This window comes from Schistocerca cancellata, chromosome 9 (assembly GCF_023864275.1).
Source record: "Schistocerca cancellata isolate TAMUIC-IGC-003103 chromosome 9, iqSchCanc2.1, whole genome shotgun sequence".
Lineage (NCBI taxonomy): Eukaryota > Metazoa > Arthropoda > Insecta > Orthoptera > Acrididae > Schistocerca > Schistocerca cancellata.
The window spans coordinates 345,093,883-345,111,163 of record NC_064634.1 but is presented as its reverse complement, the minus strand read 5'-3'; the positions used below and the strand labels follow the sequence as shown (position 1 = coordinate 345,111,163).

Below are 17,281 nucleotides of genomic sequence, written 5' to 3'. Positions count from 1 at the left end.
AAGTCTGCAGGTTCCTGTGGATGAAGAGTCTCAGTAATTTCAGGTTTTGAATACTCTTCTAGGTCTCTATCAATATTTGTGCCTTCCTTTTGATGTTGCTAGTGTCCCTGCTATTTTTCGATGATTTTTACAGCAGTTGGCTATGCCTGTCCCTGGTTGCATTAATTATATGGATGATATTATTGTTACGGGCTCCTCCACAGCTGATCACATTAAAAATTTGCACACTTCGTTTTCTGTCTTACAGTCCACAGGTTTACAGTGTAACCTCGCCAAATCTCAGTTTTTCCAACCTTCTATTGTTAATTTGGGATTCAAGATCTTGTGGGATGGGGTTTGTCCTCTGTGAGACCACATCCTTGCTGTTATGTCTATGCCTTGCCCCTCTTCCATGAAGGAGCTTCAGACCTTCGTAGGGAAGATAGCCCACTACCTTAAATTCCTGCTGGGAACAACCACATTCATCCAATTGTTGCATGCCTTGTTAAGCAAGAACGTACCATTTTGCTGGAGCCCAGATCACATATGTGCTTTTCAAATGTTCGAATACAAACTACTCTTGGCCCCTTGTGTCACTATGCTCTCTCTGGATGAGCACATAGTTTTGGCGATGATGCCTCAAAGTACAGCCTCTGTGCGGTCATAGCACACCAATAAGCTGACGGCTGTGAATGACCTGTTGCTTTTGCCTGTAAATCTCTCACTCTGGCCCAGCAGCATTACCCTCAGGTGGTGCGAAAGAGGGTCTTGCCATAGTCTGTGCTCACCAGAACTTTTGTACTTTTTTTATATAGCTCCTAAGTTGCCCTTTGTTACTGACCATAAAACCTTGGTTCCTCATTTAACCCTCACACTTCCTTGTCTGACAAGGCAGCACACCGCGTACAACACTGGGCACTGTTTATGCCTCACTACAACTACGAAATCCATTTTCGACCAACTTCTAAACATGCCTATGTGGACGCATTGTCCCGCCTTCCTCTGGGTCCTCATCCCAACTTTGATCATGAAGAATAGCTTTGCTTACAACTTGATATTGAAACACGGGCCATGGTCAAGGATTTCCCAATTATGAGCTCGTACACAGCAGCTACTGTTGCCACCGACCCGGTTCTCCGCCAGGTGGTTCAGTTTGTTCAGCAGGTGGCCAGATGAATTGCTGGATCAGGCTTTGGACCCCCAGCACAACTATTTTTCCTTACAGTATTGCCTCTCCATCAGGGAGTTTGGAACACTAAACTGTTAGCTAGGAAAAATGTTTTTTGGCCAGGGATTGATGGCGAAATTGTGCATTTTGTCGCAGCTTGTGAGCTTCGTGCCCAACAGGTAGCTCCCAGGGCGTCTCTGCCGCCCTTTCCTGCTCCACACCAGCCATGGGGACGCTTTCGTGTAGACGTTGTGGGTCTCATCTTGAGTTCCTATTGGCTCTTGGCTGTGGATGCATCTGCCTGGTTTCCTTACATTCTCTGGTGTGTGTCGATATCGTCTGAGGTCACAATTCGTACACTGTTGAGAGTTGTGTGTATTGAGGGGTTGCCTTGTACCCTAGTTTCCAATAACAGGCCCCATTTCATTTCTCACACATTTCAGTTTTGTTCCCATTACAGTGTTTGTCATGTACGGCTCCACTGTTTCATTATCAATTAATTGACGAGGCGGAATGAATAGTGTGTTTGTTCAGATCCCAAATGAAAAAGTTGGTTGTGGATTCTTCCCTGGGGTTCCAGCTTCCCAGCACCTGTTGCTGGTTCATCTTGGGCATTGGGTCCGTTGCCCCAGCCTGCTGTTCTGGTCGGGTCGCCTCCACTGGCCCCCTTGCCATCATCACCTCAACCATCTTTGCCAGTGGGTCCAGCCCCATGTCCTTCACATTGGGATGTGCCTGCTGGTGATGACAAAGAGATGGCAATGGCACTCTCCTCCTGGTGCTTTTGTCGGGGTGCTGCACGAGCCCACTGCCCTGAGTGTGTCACCTTCGCACATTCCGGCCCTACGCTTTGGTGCCTGCCCAGCACTTTGTCCCTCCCCCACCATTGGCACTGGCTGCCATTGCACCGGATCCAATGAATGTGCCTCTGGTCGGGCTGCCAGCGTCTTCTCTGTTTGGGTGCCCTCTTTGTATGCGGAAGAGGTGTGCTGTATCCTGCTACAAATGCATGTGAGTGTCAGTGCACCGAGCATAGTGTCGCCGTGCATACGTATCAGCACAGGCCAACTGCATCAGGATAGGCCGCCCACTGGAAGCTACCTGTAGGAACCATGCATACGGCACCGTCTCCATTGCACCTTTTACCAACGACTAGCACCTGTATACTTCCAGAGCAGCATTGATTCACTCTCACTGTGTTCTCTTAGTTTGTACTGCTCACATAATTTGTTCCGTGTATTGCTTACACTGCACCTTCTGTACGATTCTCTTGTCTCCTTACATATGAAATCATGAGCGGCTTATTTCCTTTATTACTTGGTTACTACACAGACGTCATGAATAAAAGTGATTTCATATAATTACTATGACCATTGCATCCTTCCAATAGTATCTGGCTTGCATACAGATAGCTGAAGTGATGAGCAGTCTTCTAATTTCTGCCCTCTCTCTGATATGTGGAATACTTTATGCAGCAATTGGTTGCTTTATTAGCATTTTTGCTTTTTTTGCGACATTTGTAGTTGTCCCTTCTACCTATGTCTCCTTGTATTGCGTGCTGACAGCAGGATTTGTGATTTTTTTCTGACCAGTACACTTATATAAATTGTCATTCATTGTCATCTCATTTCATGCAACAAGTGGACGAAATTCTGTTGTCTTCCAAGACATCAATTTTCACAATTCTCCTGGACTCTAATTTTATCATTATCATGGTATACTATGTACTATTACAGTTTTTCTCCTTTGTCCACAATCTACATCCACAGATATAATCCATAAGCCACTACACAGAGCACACTGAAGAGTTCCTTGCTTCATTAGTAACAGTGTTCTGCCCTACTCCATTCACATAGTGAGTAAGGAAAAAAAGCTCTGTTGCTCACCTGTTCTCATCTTATTCTCGCAGTGGAAAATAAATGATGATGGCAGCGAAATGGTTACACAGTCTTCATGGAATACAGGCTGCCTAAATAAGCCCAACAGATTTTTGCATAAACTTTGTCATTTTCCTCATTAAGAAAACCAATTAAGTTTCCTGAGAATCTCCATTACTCTTTCACATGGACTATAGTGACCTGCTATTTTCCTGCAGCACATCTTTGATTTCATTCGGTGTTTGTTGACATGCTTACTTGATAAGTGTCATATATTTGGCATATTATATATTTATACTGTGATGAAATTTTAATGACATGCTGTTTAGAAACATAATTTGAAGAAAGGATGTCTTTTACAAGGGTAATCCTAAAAGTAAGGGCTCCTGTTTTTTTATCATTACAGAACTCTGTTTTTGTGGCAGTTGGTCACATTGTTAATTGTTATAAAGAGTGCTTCATGCGCTGTTTGTAAACATGTGTACGCCGCGCTGAGGCACTCAGCCTTGGCTTGCAGCCATTGAGAATGGAGCTCCCGTTGGATGTTACCGCCAAGTGCGAATTGTGCGCAGTTATTCGGTTTTTGAATGCAAAGTGCACTGTGCCGATTGAAATCCATTGCCAATTGATGGAAGTGTATGGTGAGTTGTGCATGGATGTCAAAAATGTTTGTAAGTGATGTAGGTTGTTTGCAGCTGGTTGGACCGAAATTCACAACGAACAAAGGAGTGGGAGACCATCAATTTCTGAGGAGACAGTGTTGAAGGTTGAGCAAAGCATGCGTGAAGATCGGCGGATCATCCTGGATGATTTCTGCACATTGGTTCTTGTGGTTTCCCGAAGCACCGCTCACAGAATTTTAACGAAAACATTGAACTACTGGAAGGTGTGTGCAAGATGGGTGCCATGCATGCTGACTGACCGCGCATTTCTTCACCGCCTTGCAATCGAACAGGACAACTTTCTGGACTCAATTGTCACGGGTTACGAAACCTGGGCATACCACTTTACACCTGAGACCTAGCAACAATCACACCAGTGGCGGCATCCTTCTTCATCAAGCTGTGGAAATTCAAACAAACACAGTCTGCCGGTAAGGTAAAGTCATGACAACCATTTTTTGGGATGAGAAAGGGGTATTGCTGGTCGACTGGGACCACAATTAACGCAGACAGGTACTGTGAGACTCTGAATAAACACGAACAGGCAATTCAGAACCGGAGATGAGGAATGTTGAGAAAGAGCGTACACATTCTCCATGACAGTGCTCGCTCACACGTCGCCCGTCAAACTGTTGCTCTCCTGCAACAGTTTTAGTGGAACATAATCACCCACCCACCCTATAGTCCTGACTTGGCACCCAGTGACTATCACTTGTTCCCTGAGTTAAAAGAACATTTGGCCGGAAAGCGATTCAGCTCCGACGATGAGGTGAAAGAAGAGGTTCATAACTTTCTGAACAGCATGGCGGTGAGCTGGTATGACATGGACATACATAAACTGCCATAGTGTATACAAAAATGCATCAACAGAAATGGTGATTGTGTCGAAAAATAGCTAAATGTTCAAACTGTAAACTGACGTAAACCTTTGTAGAAGTAAACAGGTCTATGTACTTATAAGAAAATAGGAGACTTTACTTTTGGGATTACCCTCGTATTAGTGAATGAGATAGTTGTTGTGATCTTAAGTCTGAAGACTAGTTTGATGCAGTTTTCTGTGCTAGCCTGTCCCATGCAAACCTCTTCATATCAGAATAATTATTATGATCTACATCTCCTTGAATCTGCTTACTGTAGTCAAGCCTTAATCTCGCTCTAAAATTTTTATGCCTCACACTTTCCTCCATTACCAATTTGACTATTCCGTGATATCTCAGTATGTGCCCATCAGCTGATCCAATCTTTTGCTGCCAAATTGTCGCATTGTGTATTTTTCTCCCCAGTTATTTTCACTGTATCTTCATTAGTTATTTGATCTAGATCCATCTGATCCTCAGCACTCTTTTCTACCACCCTATTTCTAAAGCTTCCATTCTATTCTTGTCTACGCTACTAATCATCTACCTTTCACTCCAGACAAATACTTCCAGAACAAACTTATCAGTAGTGTAGTTTATATCAGATATTAACAAATTTCTCTGTTCAGACTCCCTTTTCTTGTTATTGCCAGCCTGCATTTTATTTATTCATTTGATAAATTACAGTAGACATTCTTTAGGCTGCTCTATGCACAGACTTAGTTAGTATTGAACATGAAACAAGGCTTGTGTTGAAGTTTTGACTAATGTGATGCTATTGTCACCCATTGCAATGGTTTAAGGATATATTTAAGATGGCTTGGCATAGATTTTCCAAATCTAATAACTCGCATGTGAAAAGTACCATTTTGACACAGCGTTGTTTTGATTTGGTTTGTATATATGTTTTTGTTTTGTCTAGTAAAGTGATTATGGATCTCACAGTATGTCTGTAATCTGCAGGTGTTACCTATCCATTTATTTTAAAGAACATAAGTGTTTCCATAATCTAGATACATGGTAAAGGAGCAGTACCAGAGATATATGTAGGGGTTTACGTGAGTGTCAAGGTTTGCATCCAAACGTGATTCTAACGGCTCTTTTTGTAGTTCAAAAGTGCTGGTAGCTGCTTTAGAGTTTGCCAAGAAAGTGAACCCATATTTAAGGTGAGAATGAAAGTAGGCCTGAAATGGGTTCATTACTCATCTATCACTACAGCAGGGATTTTAATGAGCAACGAAGGTAGCATGTCTTGCTCAGTTTCATATTAATGTATTCAGTACGTTTATTCCATTTTACATTGCTTTGCAGCCATAGTCCTAAGAATTTCTTTTCCATACCAATATCACATGGTTCATCAATGATGGAGACAGATGGGATGTACATATCCTTGTTTGGAGCATTGTGCAATTTTAGTGCAACAGTTTATTATTTATTATAAGGTGTAAGTTGTTTTGTGACAGTGTTTACTGGTTGCTTTAATTCTTCCTTACTTTTCCCTTTTGACAGAATTGTAGTGTCATCTGCAAATATGATTGTTTTATGAGCATCCACATTTAAGCTTAGATAATTCAGTTAGAGTAGATGATGTCCCATTACTGATCGTTGGGGTACACTGTTTGTTTGTTTGTTTTGTTGTATGCTTGTTGTATGACAAGTGTACAGAAACCGTTTTCAGGTTGACATTTGTGTGCTTGATGCACACTGCTTGCTGAAGTTTGCTTAGGGAGGAACTGATCCATTGGTGGACATCGACTGCCATATTTTTCAAGCTTTGACAGCAGAATCTAGTTTTCTATAGGTCAATGAACACTCCTATTGATTCCTGTTTCATGTCTGTCAGGCTTAGTATGTAATTGATGCACTCATAAATGGCTGCTGTTGTTGATCTCTTTATCTCTGAATACATTTTGTTCATTACATAGGTTATCGTTTTTATTTACAAATTTCATAAGTTATCACACACAACTTTTTCTGATACTTTTGAAATGCAAGAGGAAACTGTTATTTACAGTATTCCCCTCACAGCTTTTTATGTATTGGAATAATCTTAGATGTTTTCAATACATCATGGAAAGTGTGTAAGTATTTCAATTAGGTTTGGTGCGCTCTCCTTTAAGACTGTTGCAGGGACACCATCAGTGCCTGCAAAGCTGGAATTTTTTAGTCCTTTTATTGCTTTCACTACTTCATCTTGTGAGACAGAGCTGATATGCATTGTGCCCCCTACATTTACTTATAAAATAGTAGCAAACCCAAACTCCTTGTCCCCCTCTCTCTACCCTTGCCCTCCTCCCCTCTCTTTGTTGATCACCTCTCCCCACCTCTATCCATCTCCTCCACCCACCCACCCCATCAATGTTCATCCCCCTCCACGACCCCCTCCCCCCCCCCCCCCCCCCGGCCTCTTACTCCTCTGTCTGATCTTGAGCCTTGTTTATTGTTATTGCAAACAAAATCCTTCCTAGTCCAATGGTACCGATGACTTCGCTGCTTGGTCCCCACCCCACCCCCCAAACCAGCCAACCAACCTTCATTGGGAACTGAAGTCATTTAAAATGAATGGGTAAATCAGTTTGAATTATCAGTACAGGTATGAGAGAGACCTCTCCAGCTGCCGAATTTGTGAGGATAGTAGCTTCAGTGACAGTAGTGTGCACAGTTTTAATCTGCAAATGGATAGAGTATTACACAGTTTCAGACAATTCAGATCATGTGGTAGTGGGCCAATTCTAATCAGAAGGCTGTAAGGCGCAATCTGTATAATTTTAGGCAGAGGGCTACCTTCATAGTCTCGAATGTTAATTTAGCATATGTTAAAATTCAGGACTAAGTAAGAAACATGTTATTTATTCATCTTTTTTCTTTTTTTTTTTTTTTTTTTTCCTCTCCAAAAAATTTCCTGCTTCGAGATTCGGGCCTCTAAAGATGACACAGCAAATACCATATTGAAGATGGGAATTTTGGAAAATTTTTTAAAATGCTGTATCTCTGTAACAGTTAGAGAGATTTTGTTAGAGGGTTTTTTTTTTATTTGAAAGATAATTGCTTTATGATTACAATGGTATCCTCCGTGTGGACATAATAAGTTCTTTTACTGTCACATTTTGAATTTTTTTTTATAATTTACAGAAAAAAAACATTTTTTTCAAAAATGCCTATCCAGAAAAGTTAGATTTTTTTATGTTGATTAGTACCATGTAGTACTATATTCTCTGTTAAGGAGAGCTTCCACTTTTTAGTTTGGACAGGTTTTATTTTTAAAAAATCATTTTTTTAACTTTCAGCTGTAATGTATGTCTTCACTGAAGTTGTTTCTTACTAATTTCTTTGTTACAATGTTTATTACTATTGTCTTTGTTGCAGTTATTTCTTATCACTTTCTTTGCTGCTGTTTTTTCTTTTCACTTTCATTGTTGCAGATATTTCTTACACTTTGTTGTAGTTTTTTGTCAGTTTCTGTGTCATGGTTTTTCATCTCAGGTTTCTGTATTTTTATTGTTCAGTGCTAATTTGTTTACTGAAGAAGCTTCTAAGAAATCCTGAGACCACCCAGGGAGTTGTATGTTTTCGTGAGGAATTTGCCAGTTGACACAGTTGCACTGTGTTTTGTGAAAAGGACTGTTTGAAATGTCTTCTGACTGGGGGCACAGGAAAGTGAATTGTGCTGACAGTTTGCATACTCGTAAAAGAGTGATACATAAGACAAACAAAAAACAGTCTGTGTTCAGGTTGGAAATAAGTGTTCACATTTGAATACTCTGTTTCAAAGTGAAGATGTTTCCAGTGACGACTTTTTGTGTTCAAAATGTTTTGACAAAATAACAACAATGATAATATCTGAACAAGGTGAAGCCACCCATGGTCCAGATGATGCAGATTTTGCATCAATAGAGGAAGAATTAAATACCCTGAATCAGTAAACTATAGAGATAGGTGTTAGTCCTGTTGAGAAACCGTGGTCAGTGAAGTTGAGTTATAAGCTCTATGCATCAAGAAAGTGCAGAGAAATTATTAAAGCTAGGGTGAATACACTACAGCAAAACTGACCACACTCTTCAAAGTAGAAATTCCATCTTCAGAAGAAAATGAATCAAAGCATTCCTGCACCTTTTGCCAGAAATTTTTCACAAATATCAATTCAGCTGTTGAATATTATGCATCCTAGAGTGAAAAGGTGCAAATTTTAACTATGATTCCAGCGAAATTTTCAAAGAAAACAATTTTGAACCACGTTCCATCAGTATCAAAGTACATGGTAGACAAATCAAGAAATGTGAGGTCTGTAAAAGGAGTCCTTGGAAGACCAGATTCCTTTTATGGTCATTCTGTGGAAGCAGCTCAAATTCAAATAGTGCATTCATTTTTGGTTGGAAGGTAAATGGGACTGTTCTCGCCAGAGTGCCAACAGAAAAGACACTATAACTGTAACAGTTGAAGGTCAAAAAGTTGTGAAAGTGACGAGGTACATGACTCACAGTATTAAAGAAACTTTTGCAGTTTATAAGAGCAACTATAAAACTTCACATATTGGAAGATCAAAATTTATGCACTACGACCTAAGTTTCACACCCACCTAGAGATGTCTGTTTATGTGTGTACTGCGCGAATTTTGAACTTTGTGTGGTAACTTTGAAGAACTTAGTGGAGCACGTGACATGACAGCTTTGTTGGCTGTGTGAAGTCATTAGTAGTTTGTGTTGTAAAGTGAGAGACTTCTTTCTTTCAAGAATGTGGTGACACCCTGGAAAAGGAAGACTGTCTTTACAGACACTTGGCCTGGAACATATAGCAGATAACTCTGCAGAAATTACATACGTTACTTGGGAGGAAAATAAACTAATTAAGGAAACTATTGCCTTTGACAATTTCATTGATGAACTTGATAAATGGTTAGTGAAAGCAGTAACACAACAGCGTCTGAAGAAATTGCAACAACAACAAATTGCAGAAGTGTACGGGTGTGTACAATCTGAAGAACTATGTTTAGTGCTTCACTGTGATTTTGCTGAGAACTGGTTTGTAACTCTCCCACAAGAAGTACAAGGGTATCATTGGAGTAATGACCAGGTTTCAATTTTTACAGGGGTGACATGTTTTCAAAACAAGACCACAAGTGTTGCAGATATAAGTGATGACACAGGACATGACTCAGCACATGCTTTGCTAACAGTGCGCAAAATTCTTCAACTGCAAACAGGTGCAGAGGAGATCATCATTATATCTGATGGTGCTACTAGTCATTTTAAAAATGGTTACCAGTTTTTGGAATTGAGTAAGTCGCTTGTGCTAACTGACTGGGTATACAGTGATACTGGTCATGGGGAGGGGCTTGTGATGGTGTAGGAGGCCTGCTGAAGAACCATGCTACAAAACATAATCTTTCCAAACCAATTACAGCTGCAATTCAGAATGCTGAGGATTTTACAAGCGTCATGAAATCTTACACATCCACATCCCTCATTCTTTTGCCCAAAGAGGAAATCGAAGAATTCTGCGAGCAGAAAAAAGAATGGTCCAAACAAACTATTCCTGTGAAAGGCATTCAGAAGACACAATTTTGGACTCAAAATGATGGGCGAACTCATATTGCACAGACTTTAAAGAGCAAGAAAGAAGACATTTCATTCATTCAGCTAATACCTCGGAAACAGCAGGATAATATTCTTATTAACAACCTGAGAAGGGGGATGTTTGTGGCTTGTGTGTATGACTTGTGATTGGCGGATTGCAGATATTATAGACACCAGTTATGAGTTAAATGAAATTGTAGTGAACTGGGTACAGGTTTCCAGCTGAAGGACAGCAACAACGCCATCTGTGCTCACTTCCGGTTGACAATGTTTTGACAATTGTGAGTGCTCCAGTTCCTCTTGGTTCAACAGGAAGGCATCACTGTACATCATAGGAAGATACTGAAGCAGCCGAACACATTATTAGTTCATTGACTGGCTAGTTTCAGTACAAAGCAGAGAGCACAGAAGTTGTATAAATTGAAACCTTTAAGTCTTTGGACATTTCAAATACATTTTGGAACCATTTAAAATGCTTGAAAAATGAGTCTCTTATTCATCTTTCAAAATTAAAATTATTTTAAATAAGGCTAGGTTTTGATTTTTATGAGCCTTTTATGTGATAATGTGGTAATAAAACAGGTTTTATGTATGGCAAAAATTTCAGTTGTTTATAAAACCTGTTCAGCCTAAAAGTGGAACCTCTCCTTTTCAGGGAATGTAGGACTATATGGTACTAATCAACAGAAAAAAATCAAAATTTTATGGATTGGCATTTTTTTTTATAAATTCGATAAATTATTAAAAAAAATCAGAATGCTACAGTAAAAGAACTTTGACAGATAAGTCCAAATGGAGGATTTCTTTGTAATCACAAAATATCTAGAACTGTTCCAGATATACAGCCTTTTAAAAAAATTTCCAAGATTCACATCTTCGAAATGGTATGCACAGTGTCATCTTTGGAGGGCTGTATCTCGGAGGAGAACTTTTTTTTGGAGAAAACAAGAAAAGATACGTGTTCCTTACTTAGTCCTTCATTTTAACATATGCTAAATTCAATAATATCCGAGACTATGGAGGTAAAATTTTTTCCTAGCCTGTCTGATTTGATATGGCAATAAGTACACCTTTCCAGTTTTCTGTAAAACAGATGGCAAGGAAGGAAACAGAACAGCACATCTTTGTGTGTACAATATTTGTTTGAAATTTCGCATAAGGAGAAAGAACAATTTGTTTAATTATTTACATATCTTGCTATTGTACTTGAAACTGTCATTCAAAAATATGTGTAGTCTATGTCAATTCAAGAACTTTTTGAGAATTTTTAACTGTGTTTCCCATTTATATAGTATAAACATTTAAAAATATGTAGCCTATCTTGGTCTTAATATTCAGTAGAGTACTCTGTAAAAATGGAAGAAAATCGGTCAGGAACTTGAGATTTTAGGTAACAGCACTTCCCATTTATATATTACATATGTATTTATGAATTATAGTTTATTGCCTATGTCCATATGAATGTTCATTACAGTATTGTGAGATTTTTTTTAATGTTTGGTAACAGTGTTTCACCTGTATATGCAGAGTGACCCAAAAGTTCGTTACAATTTGAAAATCAGTACTTCATGGAATAATGTAGGTAGAGGAGTAAAAATTAACACACATGCTTGCAATGACGGGGTTTTATTGAACCCAAAAAAGTGCACAAAATGACCAACAGATTGGTTTCATATCATACAAAAGCAATAATTAGCATACCAATTTATTTTAGCAAAGTGGATGTTCTTTATAACAAATGTTCAGCATGTTGGCCATCATTCATCAATGCCTGTAGTCGAGGGACAATGTTGTGAAAAGCAATGTAAATCATATCAATTGGCATGATGAGAAATTTCTGTCAGATGTCTTTTAGCATACTTAATGAGGTCAGATGATCGTGGTAACTTTTGCAACTTCATGTAACCCCAAAACCAACAATCATACAGATTGAGGTCTGGATCGGAGGCCAAACCTGACAGACAAGGTGGCTTAGTAGGCGATCTTCACCAAACGATGTGCGCAAGAGCTCTTTCACACATGAAGCAGTATGAGGTGAAGCATCGTCCTTCCTAAAAGTCATACTTTCCAGCAGATGTTTATCAGCCAGGCTAGGGATGATCTGACGCCCTCTCTCACTACAGGTCATTTTATCTGTAGATATCATGCAGCATCACTGACGTACTGCTTTCCAGTGCCATCTTGGCCAGTTTTTGCAATAATTTTTGGTTTCAATAAAACCCCATATCATTCTGTGCATGTGTCAATTTTTACTTCTTTACCTACATTAGTCTGTGAATTAGTGCATTTTCAAATGTTAACAGACTGCTATGTCACCCTATATTGCACATATATATTAAAACAAATTATAGCCTGTGTCCATCTGATTGTTCATTAGAGCATCGTGCAAAAATGTGAAGTAAATTGGTCAACTGTTTTTAGAGAATTTTGGTAACAACAACTTGTCTTTATATAATAGTATGGATTCACTGGCTTGGGTATTCTTATTTAAGTTTGGTTTTATTGTATTATCAGCAACCTCTGCAAAAAAGTTGTTAAATGTGTTGGCTACTTTTAAGGGGTTTGTTACTTTTTTATTTTATAATACTCAACATAGCTTTGCTTTATCAGCTGAATTATGAATGTATTCATCATTATCCATTATTTTTGTGGGGATGCCTTCTGCAAATACTCATTCCTCTGATGAATAATGCTCAATATGTTTTGTGGGAGCACTGGCTGCTGAGTGATTTTTCTGGAAGTGGAGGGTCAATGCCATTTTAGAGGCCCCAGCTTTCTCTCGTTAAATAGCAATGTTGAACATCCGGTCTCTTTGGTGTCAAGGCAACATCACTTCCTTGAATACCAATCTCTTTTCATTTTAAATATATTTTATGCTACAAAATTGAGGAGTATTTTTCCTTTGTGAATAGTCATAATAGGCTCATGAAAAAGACTGGCACGTTTTTGTGACTTTAGTAACCACTAAGATGACAGTATGAATTCATTTCTCCAAATTGAATTGTGCTGTTGTTTGGTTTCTTAAAGATAGTTTCCAATGAGTTCTACTGATCTTTATGCATTTCTTGACATTCTCCTTAAACTCAGCACAGCACCGGCCAATTTTTCAATAGTAAAAATGATTGTACACCCAAAAACACATTTACAGATTTAAAAATATTTGACTCCATAAATATTTTACAAGCCACATAAATTAAATGAACTTCAGTACATATCCCAATATGCTTGATCTGCACATTCAGTTCCTGTATACTCTTATTCAAATCCTTGAAGGGGCATGTCACTATTAATTGAGCATCTCCTATCTCAGCAAAGCATTTTATTCTCATGGGAAGCATAACATTCTAGTTGGTTCTCAGTTGATCCACCACAAGACCATCAGTATAAAACCTATATGTAACAGAATCACACACACACACACACACACACACACACACACACACACACACAAGTACACTATACACCTTACTTGTTTTAGATCCTCTGCTCTTTCAAAAAACAGCCACATATATGAACTAAGTTCCAACTTATCTAGAAGTAATTCGTTTTCCAGTCACAAATAGAACAGTATTCTCAGATGAAGCATTTTGTCAAGAAAAATTCATTAACCTCTGTAAATGTCAAAGTATGAAAATATACTTGAACTCATTGTGTCAGTGTTCGCCAGCTGACCTTTTTTCAAATGACTGCCATGTATTTTCCCCATCACCTCCTATGATAGTAACACAGATAATCATAGGAAATGCACCACTCCTGCTGTGTAGCTTCTCTCAAGGAATGTAGCCAGATGGAAATCTGGGGGAAACATTATGATAATGTTACAGTGGAGTAGGGAGAAGGAATATGTAACCAAGTCAGAGGTGGCAGACAAAGCGAGTTGTTCTCCAATGACACCATTCTGTGCTTCTTATTAGGTGAGCTGGCGGGCTTGCTTCGCCAGCACTATGGTTTGCAGGAACATATTTTTCCAGTATTGCCCAAAGGGATGGTTGTCTGTATACTGCTGTCCAAATATGCTCTGGTCAATGATTATCCCCTCTGCTTCCTTCAGTTGACTTCCAATTTGCTCATCCCCTCCTAAACAATACTGTGTGTAACTTGAGGGAACACATTAGTCATAAACTCGAACTTACTGGCCAGGAAACCGGACTAATCGGCCAGTCATAGCTTAGGGCTGATAAGCACGCAAGCATACCTCCTTAATGAAACCCTCAGCAAACAACAATTAAATTATATTATACCTGATTTGAATTATAATTTGCTTATTTGCCAACAGGCAGTCTTTTTAATTTGATTGTTAACATGAGTTAATGAGAAGCTCCCCTCACCTCCTCCTAATGTTTGTGATTTTTTTTACATCTGTGGTTGTACTTGTATGGCCTTTGCTTTTTGTGTTAAAAAGAAAAGACTATTCATACGACAGTACTAAAATCTTGGACGAGGGTGCTGATGGCAATGCTGTTTAGTCCCCAAACAATTCCCAATACATCCCTATCCCAATCCCACCCCATTCGTGAGGTATTTCTGTAACCCAATCCCTATGTACAGAATAAATTGTGGAGTATAGCGTAATGATTTCTAGTTTTTTAGTATGGCTATATGTTAATTGAAAACAAAGAATTTCCTTTCCCAGTATCCATAAATAAACTGGTCTTATGTGCAGGTTCAAGATCAAGTAACACCCCAATCTTCTGATGAAAAACTGGACCAGCTACAGATCACAGGAACAAAGAAGTTGAATGCAGCTACACCAAGTTATAGTTTGAAGCAACAAAAATATGGAAGGCGTCATCAAGACCACCAAACTATCCAGGAGGACCCAGACTCAGATTCACAACAGACAATAGTTTCGTCTGGTGGAGAGCTATTTGATGATGTAGGAGAGCGAGAAGAGCACACTGTCACTACTGATGAACTTAGTAGAGTGTCTTCTCCACTTGAGCAGCGGAATTCAGATCAAAGCAAGGAATTTTCAGATAATGTTTCTGAAAAGCCATTGAAATTTGTGTCGAGTTTACACACTCCAAAGAGCTACAGCAGCAGTCCAGTGACATCACAACTAATAGACAATTCTTTAAAAAATTGCTCTGATAACGTAATACAAACATCACAAAATAATGGTAATATAAATGACACAGCACACACACATTTCAGCGACACCTCCACTTCATCTAACTCTCACTCACATAACAACAGCTCTGAAGAGCACAGTGTGGAAGAAAAGAATTTTATAAGATCACCTTCCTTGGCTGAAATTACATGTAGTGGTGAAAGCGAAACTGTTCAACAGCCTTGCAACTCAATTGAGAGACCAAAAAGGGTATCAAAAAATACAGTAATTAAAGAAGAGAATGTTGAGATAAATATCAAACAGCATGCACCTATAAAAGAGGAAGAGAAGCAAAGTACATTCAGGAAAGGAGAGCTGTTAGCTGCTTTGGAGGCTATAGACAAAGGGAAAGATGTCCATACAGATGTTGGCGTAGAAGATACTGAAATTGATATTGACAGGGCTAAAAATAAAACAAATCTGATGAGAGAGTTATTTGGAAGTTCTTGAAGTATTTATGTATTTTTGATAAAATCATTTTGTTTATAGAGTATATTTTGATATGAATAGCCAGTTATAATACACCCACAATTTGTTGATGCAAAAAAAAAAAATAAACAATGCAGGTAGAACAAACCTCTTTAAAGCAATATTCAGTTGGTAGTGAAGAAGCTAATAAGTCGAATGAATATCTCAGTATATAAGTGCACACTTGCCATCCACTATGTTACATGTGCACGATCTTGGAAAGATACATTACAAATCATTCATTTCAGTGTAACTAGTCATATGAAAACACTGTGATAATACATATTAATGCAAGAAAATTTATAATACTAATGTTGATGTGTCTGTATAGTATATTTCTGTTGGGCTTTAAAATATGGCATGTGTTTCATATTACAACCTTGAATTCAATAAATATATTTACACAGTACCACATGAAATAATAACTTACAAAAGTTCATTAAAATAAATTATAAAAATTGATAGCATAGATAAATTTGCAACAACATGCTGAATAAATATTTTTGAACTTACTTACTTTTTTCAGAAGGCACCATTCTGCCGACTATATAGTTGTTATGCAAATTAGTGTCTCTTGCTTGCCACTGGGTAAAGGTTTTGTGACTCTGCATTTTTCTTTTGTGCTAGAAGCATATCACTATGATGTCACTGAGGTTATTGACTTATTGGTTTCATTGTATTGTGCTTGAAATGCAGTGTGGATTCAGGTTACCCCTCAGGAATGGAGATATTAACTTTGAGGACTGGATAGGTATTGTCAATAAATTGGATTCACCATGAACACTAAACTGTGTGATTTCCATATTTTTCAGAAGGACTGCATAGACCTGTGACAGTCTTTTGGCAACACTTAGGTTCAGTAATTATTTTCACATTATATACATAATCAAAAGTTGCAGAGTTGGCAGTATATCAAGGAGAGTGGAGATGATTCCAGAACGAATTTTCACTTTGCAGTGGAGGGTGTGTCACTATTAAACTTCCTGGCAGATTAAAACTCTATACCAGACAAGGACTCGAATCTGGGACCTTTGCTTTTTGTCAGGCACGTGCTCAACCATGACTCATGGATGGTAGAAGATGAGCTACTGGCAGAGGTAAAGCTGTGAGGATAGGTCATGAGTTGTGCTTGGGTAGCTCAGTTGGTTGAGCACCTGCCCACGAAAGGCAAAGATCCCAAGTTCAAGTCTTAGTCCGACATACAGTTTTAATATGCCAGGAAGTTTCATATCAGCACATATTCCCATCCAGAGCGAAGACTCATTCTGGAAACAATACACACTCTATGAGTGTTAATCCCGCAAGTTTCCCTAGAGAACTTCTCTGGAGTTTGGAAGACAGGACATGAGATACTGGCAGAAGTACACTTACATATATACTCCACAAACCACTGTATGGTGTGTGGTGGATGGTACTCTGTACCACTATTAGTCATTTCTTTTCTTTTTCACTCATAAATAGAGTGAGGGAAAAATGACTGTCTGTGTGCCTCCACATGAGCCCTAATTTCACATATCTTATCTTCACGGTCCTTACACAAAATTTATGTTGGCGCCAGTAGAATTGTTCTGCAGTCAGCTTCAGATG

General features: G+C 38.8%; 1 protein-coding gene across 1 annotated transcript in view; it reads left to right on the top strand.

Annotated features, from left to right (window-relative positions):
- The window catches only part of LOC126101049 (lebercilin), a 179,358-nt gene extending 163,571 nt beyond the window's left edge, over positions 1–15,787 (top strand). Inside the window, exon 9 of the mRNA XM_049911712.1 lies at positions 14,780–15,787. Within this exon, the coding sequence (XP_049767669.1) occupies positions 14,780–15,676 (897 nt within the window). The 3' untranslated portion in view covers positions 15,677–15,787. The remainder of the gene's footprint in view (positions 1–14,779) is intronic.
- The last annotated feature ends 1,494 nt before the right edge of the window (positions 15,788–17,281 follow it).